This window comes from Octopus sinensis, linkage group LG26 (genome assembly GCF_006345805.1).
Source record: "Octopus sinensis linkage group LG26, ASM634580v1, whole genome shotgun sequence".
NCBI classification, from domain to species: Eukaryota; Metazoa; Mollusca; class Cephalopoda; order Octopoda; family Octopodidae; genus Octopus; species Octopus sinensis.
The window spans coordinates 13,508,170-13,519,118 of NC_043022.1; the positions used below are offsets into that span (position 1 = coordinate 13,508,170).

General features: G+C 44.6%; 1 protein-coding gene across 1 annotated transcript in view; it reads right to left on the bottom strand.

The window, feature by feature from the left end:
• LOC115224770 (splicing factor 3B subunit 4) overlaps positions 1 to 10,949 on the bottom strand; it is a 28,346-nt gene that overhangs the window by 16,447 nt on the left and 950 nt on the right. Inside the window, exons 2-4 of the mRNA XM_029795677.2 lie at positions 8,131 to 8,214; positions 6,685 to 6,830; positions 5,571 to 5,699 (exon numbers count right to left, since the gene is read on the bottom strand). Of these exons, the coding sequence (XP_029651537.1) occupies positions 5,571 to 5,699; positions 6,685 to 6,830; positions 8,131 to 8,214 (359 nt within the window). The remainder of the gene's footprint in view (positions 1 to 5,570; positions 5,700 to 6,684; positions 6,831 to 8,130; positions 8,215 to 10,949) is intronic.

Sequence of the window (10,949 nt, forward strand, 5' to 3'; positions counted from 1 at the left end):
ATCCCAGGAAGCATGGAAGTTTTGAAGGATGCAGTGCTCCGACAACTAACAACTGATGCTGGCAGTTTGTTCCATGCTTCATCGTGTGTATGGAGGGGAAGAGACGATCAGGTGTAGTGTTGGCGAATCTCAGGAAGCATGGAAGTTTTGAAGGATGCAGTGCTCCGACAACTAACAACTGATGCCCGCAGTTTGTTCCATGCTTCAGCGTGTGTATGGAGGGGAAGAGAAGATCAGGTGTAGTGTTGGCGAATCTCAGGAAGCATGGAAGTTTTGAAGGATGAAGTGCTCCGACAATTAACAACTGATGCAGGCAGTCTGTTCCATGCTTCATCGTGTGTATGGAGGGGAAGAGAAGATCAGGTGTAGTGTTGGCGAATCTCAGGAAGCATGGAAGTTTTGAAGGATGCAGTGCTCCGACAACTAACAACTGATGCTGGCAGTTTGTTCCATGCTTCAGCGTGTGTATGGAGGGGAAGAGAAGATCAGGTGTAGTGTTGGCGAATCCCAGGAAGCATGGAAGTTTTGAAGGATGCAGTGCTCCGACAACTAACAACTGATGCTGGCAGTTTGTTCCATGCTTCAGCGTGTGTATGGAGGGGAAGAGAAGATCAGGTGTAGTGTTGGCGAATCCCAGGAAGCATGGAAGTTTTGAAGGATGAAGTGCTCCGACAACTAACAACTGATGCTGGCAGTTTGTTCCATGCTTCATCGTGTGTATGGAGGGGAAGAGAAGATCAGGTGTAGTGTTGGCGAATCCCAGGAAGCATGGAAGTTTTGAAGGATGAAGTGCTCCGACAACTAACAACTGATGCTGGCAGTTTGTTCCATGCTTCAGCGTGTGTATGGAGGGGAAGAGAAGATCAGGTGTAGTGTTGGCGAATCCCAGGAAGCATGGAAGTTTTGAAGGATGAAGTGCTCCGACAACTAACAACTGATGCTGGCAGTTTGTTCCATGCTTCAGCGTGTGTATGGAGGGGAAGAGAAGATCAGGTGTAGTGTTGGCGAATCCAGGAAGCATGGAAGTTTTGAAGGATGAAGTGCTCCGACAACTAACAACTGATGCTGGCAGTTTGTTCCATGCTTCAGCGTGTGTATGGAGGGGAAGAGAAGATCAGGTGTAGTGTTGGCGAATCCAGGAAGCATGGAAGTTTTGAAGGATGAAGTGCTCCGACAACTAACAAATGATGCTGGCAGTTGTTCCATGCTTCAGCGTGTGTATGGAGGGGAAGAGAAGATCAGGTGTAGTGTTGGCGAATCCCAGGAAGCATGGAAGTTTTGAAGGATGAAGTGCTCCGACAACTAACAACTGATGCTGGCAGTTTGTTCCATGCTTCAGCGTGTGTATGGAGGGGAGGAAGAGAAGATCAGGTGTAGTGTTGGCGAATCCCAGGAAGCATGGAAGTTTTGAAGGATGAAGTGCTCCGACAACTAACAACTGATGCTGGCAGTTTGTTCCATGCTTCAGCGTGTGTATGGAGGGGAAGAGAAGATCAGGTGTAGTGTTGGCGAATCCCAGGAAGCATGGAAGTTTTGAAGGATGCAGTGCTCCGACAACTAAAAACTGATGCTGGCAGTTTGTTCCATGCTTCATGTGTGTATGGAGGGGAAGAGAAGATCAGGTGTAGTGTTGGCGAATCCCAGGAAGCATGGAAGTTTTGAAGGATGAAGTGCTCCGACAACTAACAACTGATGCCGGCAGTTTGTTCCATGCTTCAGCGTGTGTATGGAGGGGAAGAGATCAGGTGTTGTGTTGGCGAATCCCAGGAAGCATGGAAGTTTTGAAGGATGAAGTGCTCCGACAACTAACAACTGATGCTGGCAGTTTGTTCCTGCTCATCGTGTGTATGGAGGGGAAGAGAAGATCAGGTGTAGTGTTGGCGAATCCCAGGAAGCATGGAAGTTTTGAAGGATGAAGTGCTCCGACAACTAACTGATGCCGGCAGTTTGTTCCATGCTTCAGCGTGTGTATGGAGGGGAAGAGATCAGGTGTTGTGTTGGCGAATCCCAGGAAGCATGGAAGTTTTGAAGGATGCAGTGCTCCGACAACTAACAACTGATGCCGGCAGTTTGTTCCATGCTTCAGCGTGTGTATGGAGGGGAAGAGATCAGGTGTTGTGTTGGCGAATCCCAGGAAGCATGGAAGTTTTGAAGGATGAAGTGCTCCGACAACTAACAACTGATGCTGGCAGTTTGTTCCATGCTTCATCGTGTGTATGGAGGGGAAGAGAAGATCATGTGTAGTGTTGGCGAATCCCAGGAAGCATGGAAGTTTTGAAGGATGCAGTTGCTCCGACAACTAACAACTGATGCCGGCAGTTAGTTCCATGCTTCAGCGTGTGTATGGAGGGGAAGAGATCAGGTGTTGTGTTGGCGAATCCAGGAAGGAAGCATGGAGTTTTGAAGGATGAAGTGCTCCGACACAACTAACAACTGATGCTGGCAGTTTGTTCCATGCTTCATCGTGTGTATGGAGGGGAAGAGAAGATCAGGTGTAGTGTTGGCGAATCCCAGGAAGCATGGAAGTTTTGAAGGATGAAGTGCTCCGACAACTAACAACTGATGCTGGCAGTTTGTTCCATGCTTCATCGTGTGTATGGAGGGGAAGAGAAGATCAGGTGTAGTGTTGCCGACCGATCTCAGAAAGCATGGAAGTTTGAAGAGATGAAGTGCTCCGACAACTAACAACTGATGCCGGCAGTTTGTTCTATGCTTCAGCGTGTGTATGGAGGGGAAGAGAAGATCAGGTGTAGTGTTGCCGAATCTCAGAAAGCATGGAAGTTTTGAAGGATGAAGTGCTCCGACAACTAACAACTGATGCTGGCAGTTTGTTCCATGCTTCATCGTGTGTATGGAGGGGAAGAGAAGATCAGGTGTAGTGTTGCCGAATCTCAGAAAGCATGGAAGTTTTGAAGGATGCAGTGCTCCGACAACTAACAACTGATGCCGGCAGTTTGTTCTATGCTTCAGCGTGTGTATGGAGGGGAAGAGATCAGGTGTTGTGTTGGCGAATCCCAGGAAGCATGGAAGTTTTGAAGGATGCAGTGCTCCGACAACTAACAACTGATGCCGGCAGTTTGTTCCATGCTTCAGCGTGTGTATGGAGGGGAAGAGAAGATCAGGTGTAGTGTTGGCGAATCTCAGGAAGCATGGAAGTTTTGAAGGATGCAGTGCTCCGACAACTAACAACTGATGCCGGCAGTTTGTTCCATACTTCAGCGTGTGTATGGAGGAGAAGAGAAGATCAGGTGTAGTGTTGGCGAATCTCAGGAAGCATGGAAGTTTTGAAGGATGCAGTGCTCCGACAACTAACAACTGATGCCGGCAGTTTGTTCTATGCTTCAGCGTGTGTATGGAGGGGAAAAGAGATCAGGTGTTGTGTTGGCGAATCCCAGGAAGCATGGAAGTTTTGAAGGATGCAGTGCTCCGACAACTAACAACTGATGCCGGCAGTTGTTCCATGCTTCAGCGTGTGTATGGAGGGGAAGAGAAGATCAGGTGTAGTGTTGGCGAATCTCAGGAAGCATGGAAGTTTTGAAGGATGCAGTGCTCCGACAACTAACAACTGATGCCGGCAGTTGTTCCATACTTCAGCGTGTGTATGGAGGAGAAGAGAAGATCAGGTGTAGTGTTGGCGAATCTCAGGAAGCATGGAAGTTTTGAAGGATGCAGTGCTCCGACAACTAACACTGATGCCGGCAGTTTGTTCCATGCTTCAGCGTGTGTATGGAGGGGAGAAGATCAGGTGTAGTGTTGGCGAATCTCAGGAAGCATGGAAGTTTTGAAGGATGCAGTGCTCCGACAACTAACAACTGATGCCCGCAGTTTGTTCCATGCTTCAGCGTGTGTATGGAGGGGAAGAGAAGATCAGGTGTAGTGTTGGCGAATCCCAGGAAGCATGGAAGTTTTGAAGGATGCAGTGCTCCGACAATTAACAACTGATGCTGGCACTTTGTTCCATGCTTCAGCGTGCGTATGGAGGGGAAGAGAAGATCAGGCGTAGTGTTGGCGAATCCCAGGAAGCATGGAAGTTTTGAAGGATGCAGTGCTCCGACAATTAACAACTGATGCTGGCAGTTTGTTCCATGCTTCAGCGTGTGTATGGAGGGGAAGAGAAGATCAGGTGTAGTGTTGGCGAATCCCAGGAAGCATGGAAGTTTTGAAGGATGCAGTGCTCCGACAACTAACAACTGATGCCGGCAGTTTGTTCCATGCTTCAGCGTGTGTATGGAGGGGAAGAGAAGATCAGGTGTAGTGTTGGCGAATCCCAGGAAGCATGGAAGTTTTGAAGGATGCAGTGCTCCGACAACTAACAACTGATGCCGGCAGTTTGTTCCATGCTTCAGCGTGTGTATGGAGGGGAAGAGAAGACCAGGTGTAGTGTTGGCGAATCTCAGAAAGCATGGAAGTTTTGAAGGATGCAGTGCTCCGACAATTAACAACTGATGCTGGCAGTTTGTTCCATGCTTCAGCGTGTGTATGGAGGGGAAGAGAAGATCAGGTGTAGTGTTGGCGAATCTCAGGAAGCATGGATTTTTTGAAGGATGCAGTGATCCGACAACTAACAACCGACGCCGGCATTTTGTTCCGTGCTTCAGCGTGTGTATGGAGGGAAAGAGAAGATCAGGTGTAGTGTTGGCGAATCTCAGGAAGCATGGAAGTTTTGAAGGATGCAGTGATCCGACAACTAACAACCGACGCCGGCAGTTTGTTCCATGCTTCAGCGTGTGTATGGAAGGGAAGAGAAGATCAGGTGTAGTGTTGGTGAATCTCAGGAAGCACGGAAGTTTTGAAGGATGCAGTGCTCCAACAACTAACAACTGATGCCGGCAGTTTGTTCCATGCTTCAGCGTGTGTATGGAGGGGAGGAGAAGATCAGGTGTAGTGTTGGTGAATCTCAGGAAGCACGGAAGTTTTGAAGGATGCAGTGCTCCAACAACTAACAACTGATGCCGGCAGTTTGTTCCATGCTTCAGCGTGTGTATGGAGGGGAGGAGAAGATCAGGTGTAGTGTTGGCGAATCCCAGGAAGCATGGAAGTTTTGAAGGATGCAGTGCTCCGACAATTAACAACTGATGCTGGCAGTTTGTTCCATGCTTCAGCGTGTGTATGGAGGGGAAGAGAAGATCAGGTGTAGTGTTGGCGAATCCCAGGAAGCATGGAAGTTTTGAAGGATGCAGTGCTCCGACAATTAACAACTGATGCTGGCAGTTTGTTCCATGCTTCAGCGTGTGTATGGAGGGGAAGAGAAGATCAGGTGTAGTGTTGGCGAATCCCAGGAAGCATGGAAGTTTTGAAGGATGCAGTGCTCCGACAATTAACAACTGATGCTGGCAGTTTGTTCCATGCTTCAGCAACTCTCAGTGTGAAAAAATGTTTCCTAAAGTCACGGGAGCTGTGCTGTTTTCTGACTTTGTAAAACATGTCCACGGGTGTTATACTCCCCGAACTCATGCGAACATGGAAAACTGACTGTAAAACCAAACAAATGGATGAACAGAATGCATCCGAAGCTGGGTCTTGTTGGAAGAAAAGGTTTGCATTTGTTTTGAGAAATATATTTTACTCACCTTTGGTATTTGTAAGATGACACCAAAAGCGCTGAATGTGTCGTATAATAACTTTTCATCAACTTCTGGATCCAGGTTACCAATGAAGATGTTGGCCCCAACATCGAGGTTTTTCTGATGGGCTGATGCCTGCAAATAAACAATAGCAAATAATGATGATAATACTAACGATAATCGTAATCGTAAAAATAATAATCCTTTCTTTTATAGCCAGAAAGCCTGAAATTTTGGAGGAAAGGGGCCAGTCGATTGGATGCTGGAAAGTATCTTGGGTAATATATATATATAGTGTAGTAACATGGCAGTCCTGGTTTAGGACTAATGTTGCTGTAATTTAGCCCCAGGAGACATCTGTGTCCTTATATTTTCGAACAAGGGAATCTAGCCCCCCACTCAGCTCAAAACAATATCTGTGTATCATGATTTCTGGGTTATTACCCTTCGTTGGCACAGAATAATTGTTCGGCTAGAGGTGGCGCTGCCAAGTTCCCATTCGAAATATTTAGTTTTCAGAGTGGCAACTGTTGCTGAATATCTCACGTGAGATTTAAAAATAGTAATTTTCTGATATCCTCTTTACTCTTTTACTTGTTTCAGTCATTTGACTGTGGCCATGCTGGTGCACCACCTTTAGTTAAGCAAATCGATCCCGGGACTTATTCTTTGTAAGCCTAGTACTTATTCTATTGGTCTCTTTTGCCGAACCGCTACGTTACAGGGATGTAAACACACCAGCATCGGTTGTGAAGTGATGTTGGGGCGACAAACACAGACACAAAAACATATACGCACACATACATACATATATATGACGGGCTTCTTTCAGTTTCCGTCTACCAAATCCACTCACAAGTCTTTGGTCGGCCCGAGGCTATAGAAGATACTTGCCCAAGGTGCCACGCAGTGGGACTGAACCCGGAACCATGTGGTTCATAAGCAAGCTACTTACCACACAGCCACTCTTACGGGTACTTTTTTTCTCAGCCTTACATTTGCTTCCATTTAAACCCCTTAGGTCTGTTGGTCCCACAAATAGCTCCTTTGAAACGTGGCCATGCATTCAGATTAAATGCGGTGGTGCTAGAGGGGTTAGAGGGGACAATGGAATACTCACCTTGTTTACTCGTATCGGTTTGCCATACAGTTTGATCATGTTCATTATCTTTATGGCGTAGTCTGCGTCTTCTTCTCCCATGAACTCAACGAACCCATATCCTTGGTGGCTCTGAGTGACTCGGTCTTTAGGCATATGTACATTAACTGCAGAATAGAACAGACAACAAAAAAGAAACAATTAAACATAATAATACTAGTGTTTTTCTCTGTCACAGCATATGAATGAGAAAGGAAGGGGTGAAGGCAAACTGGTATATATATCTGGCCCCCATGCCGGTGGCACATAAAAAGCACCATCCGTTCGTGGCCGTTTGCCAGCTCTGTCTGGCACCTGTGCGGGTGGCACGTAAAAAGCACCCACTACACTCACGGAGTGGTTGGCGTTAGGAAGGGCATCCAGCCGTAGAAACACTGCCAGATTTGACTAGGCCTGATGAAGCCTTCTGGCTTCACAGACCCCAGTTGAACCGTCCAACTCATGCTAGCATGGAAAACGGACGCTAAATGATGATGATGATGATATATATATATATATATATATATATGTATATATAACATTTAAATAATGAGGGAGATATATTGAATATTAATTTAATTAATATCAATTTAAAACCAGTAGCCTAGCAAACAAAAATCTGAAGAATCAGAGAAAATTCTAATACATGTGTATATTTAAAGGGCTAAAAAACCACTATGTGGACAGCCATATGCTAGAAGTAGATCACCTGCGATCAAACTACAAAGAAAAGAATGTTCTCTAGAGAAAAATTCAGCCGACACCAGAACAATATGCAGGCAAGACAGATGAAAATTATATAAAAAACAAGAATTAATCGCAGACCTAGTTTTCGCCTATTAACGAATGAATCACTTACGTAATCCCTCGGTGAAACTAAGCACGTGTCTGTTTTATATGGAAAACTGGTGGTTAGTTTTACAAATTACATTACCTGTGGAACAATCGTACTGACGAGCCCTACGGACGAGGGATTACGTAAGTGATTCATTTGTTAATAGGCGAAAACTAGGTCTGCGATTAATTCTTGTTTTTTATATAATTTTCATCTGTCTTTTTTCGCATATTGTTCTGGTGTCGGCTGAATTTTTCTCTAGAGAACATTCTTTTCTTTGTAGTTTGATTGCAGGTGATCTACTTCTAGCATATGGCTGACCACATAGTGGTTTTTTACGCCTTTAATATATATATGTATATATATGTATATATATATATATATATATATATATATATATATATATATGAAAGGCTTCTTTCAGTGTCCACAACTGTAGTAGAAGACATTTGACCAAGGTGCCACGCAATGAGATTGAACCTGAAACCACTTGGTTTGGAAATAAACTTCTTAAAGAAAAAATGAAAGTAATGAAACGAATAAAATCTAAAATGTGAACTGAAATAAACTGACGAAACAAAATCTTGTCTTACCGACAGGTCCTGCTTGTAGGAATAATTCCCACAAAATTGCTTCTGTAACTTTTTCATCAAGACTGCCAACATAGACTGTGGCATCTGAAATGAGATAAAAATTAAATTTCCATTAAGCCTTTAGCATTTAAAGCAGCCAAAATATTCTGGCCAAATCCAACATCTCACACCTACCCCACACGTGACAGCAGTCATTCGACATAGGCCCACGGTCGGAAATGGTTGGACACTGTACGAGTGCATGCAGGATGGTTTCATCGCTCCGACCACATCCCAGACTGGTTGGCCTGTGTTTCTCAAGCCATGCCTGTAGAGCTTATCCCGAATGGATAGCGCTTCTTGATAGCACTGCCAGGCCAGAGATCTTTGGAAGTTGTCCATAGATCCCGGCCCAAAAGTTGTCTTGAACAGGCGGGTCAGGTATTCTTCGTTGGTGCCCAGGTTTGCTTCGAGATCGTCATCGTACCTCCCCTCCACTAATCCCCTGTAGAATGCTTTGGTTGTGTTGAAGTCGCTCAAGGTCAACCCTCGACGGGATTTCAACTCTGAAAGCAAAGGGCTGGTATGAAATAGCTCACGGTGTTTCACCTTCCATTCTGACCCTTCCGCCAATTTGCCTGTGTTCCCTATACATATATATAGGAAAGGTCCAGGGGAATAATTACAATGTAGCTAAATGTTGCTTAAGTGTCCTAGGACACAATGATCACACTTGTGCGTGATCTGATTCCGCATAAGTCATATTTAGGAGAAAATAGGAAAACCTGGGATGAGGTGGTGAAGCATGACCTTTGAACATTGGGCCTTATTGAGGCAATGACTAGTGACTGGGACCTTTGGAGATATGCTGTGCTTGAGAAGACCTGACAAGCCAAATAAGACCATAACCTGTGGGCTATGCCAGTGGGAGTAACCAGCCCACTTATGAATACCCTCATTCACTGGACAATAAACCATGCTTGTGAAGACCTACTGATGCAAGTGAAATCAAAATCAAAATTGCTGACGTGGCCACTGACAGTACCGCCTGATTGGCATTCGTGCCAGTGGAACATTAGAAGTAGGTAGCATATAAAAACACCTTTTGAGTGTGAGCATGGTCATTGCCAGGACTGCCTGACTGGCCTTCATGCCGGTGGCACGTAAAAAGCACTCACTACACTCTTGGAGTGGTTGGCATTAGGAAGGGCATCCACCTGTAGAAACTTTGCCAGACCAGATTGAGCCTGGTGCAGCCTCTGGCTCACTAGTTCTCAGTCAAACTGTCCAACCCATGCCAGCATAGAAAGCAGACGTTAAACGATGATGATAATATATATATATATTTATATATATTTCGAAACCGAAATCAAAATCAAAGTGAAATTCGATGACGGGCACGAACACCATACGAGCGTGATCATTGCCAGCATTGCCTTACTAGCACTTGTGCCCCGTGCTAGTAGGGTGCTAAGAGCACCATCTGAGCGTGATCGCTGCCAGAGCGGCTAACTGGCATCCGTGCCGGTGGCATGTAGGAGGCACCATTCGAGTGGGATCATTACCAGCATCGCCTTAGTGGCACCTGTGCCATTGGCATGTGTAAAAAATTCAAGCGAGGTCGTCGCCAGTACCGCCTGACTGGCCCATGTGTAAAAATCCGAGCGAGGTCGTTGCCAGTACCATCTGACCGGCCCCCGTGCCGGTGGCACGTAAAAGCACCCACTACACTCTCGGAGTGGTTGGCATTAGGAAAGGCATCCAGCTGTAGAAACTCTGCCAGATCAAGACTGGAGCTTGGTGCAGCCATCTGGAAAGTGGATGTTAAACGATGATGATGATGATGATTATATATATATATATATATATATATATATATATATATACACACACATGTATATTACGGAGATGTACTTGCATAGCAAGTGACTTGATCTGAGATTGTCTGCTGAAACAAAAACAATTGCAGTGTGGAAGATGTTTGTAAGCTATTCAAGAACACACAAAAAAACTGTTAGATTCACTTCAACATTTAAATTTAATTTGTGTCAAAATATTTTCGCCGCTTTTATCTCTAAGATAAATCCCAACTGATTTTATTTTATCTTTACTTTGATTTACTTCTAAATCTTTTTATTAAGATTTATTGTCTTAAAACCTATAGCAAATATCAATTGAAAGCTCTAAGTGTTTCGTCTATTTGGATATTGTCATATATTCAAATGAACTCGTCCTAAAATTCATTTGGTCAATGGTGCCTTCAGATCATGACAAGTGAGAAAGCAAGTGAATTATAAGATTATTAATATTTCCATATATTAAGGCATGTATTACATAAAACTATATTAATTGCATAACACTGCATGAGATATGGAATGGAAAATATTGTCCATTTAAAGAAACAATTGTAATATCAATTTGACTTCTTTCCTCATTTGGATTATTACTTTCATTATTCACTCTGCAGGGTTTATATTAAGCCAACAGGATCTTACCTTGGAATTGTGTAATCAGTGTTGGGAGACTAAGGGGGCCCACCCACAACTACAATGGCTGTGTGGTTAACAAGCTTGCTTTGCAACCATGTGGCACCTTGGGCAAGTGTCTTCTACTATAGCTCCAGGACGGCCAATGTCTCGAGAATGAATTTGGCAGATAGAAACTGTGTGGAAGTCCGAGTATACATGTGTGTGTGTGTGAGTGCGTGTGTGTATCTGTCTGTCTACAAAGACACATACGCCGTCCCTTGACAACCGATGTTTGTTTGTACACTTAGCGGTTCGGTAATTAAGTTCGATGGAAAAAGTACAAGGCTTAAAAACTAAGTACAGGTGTCGATT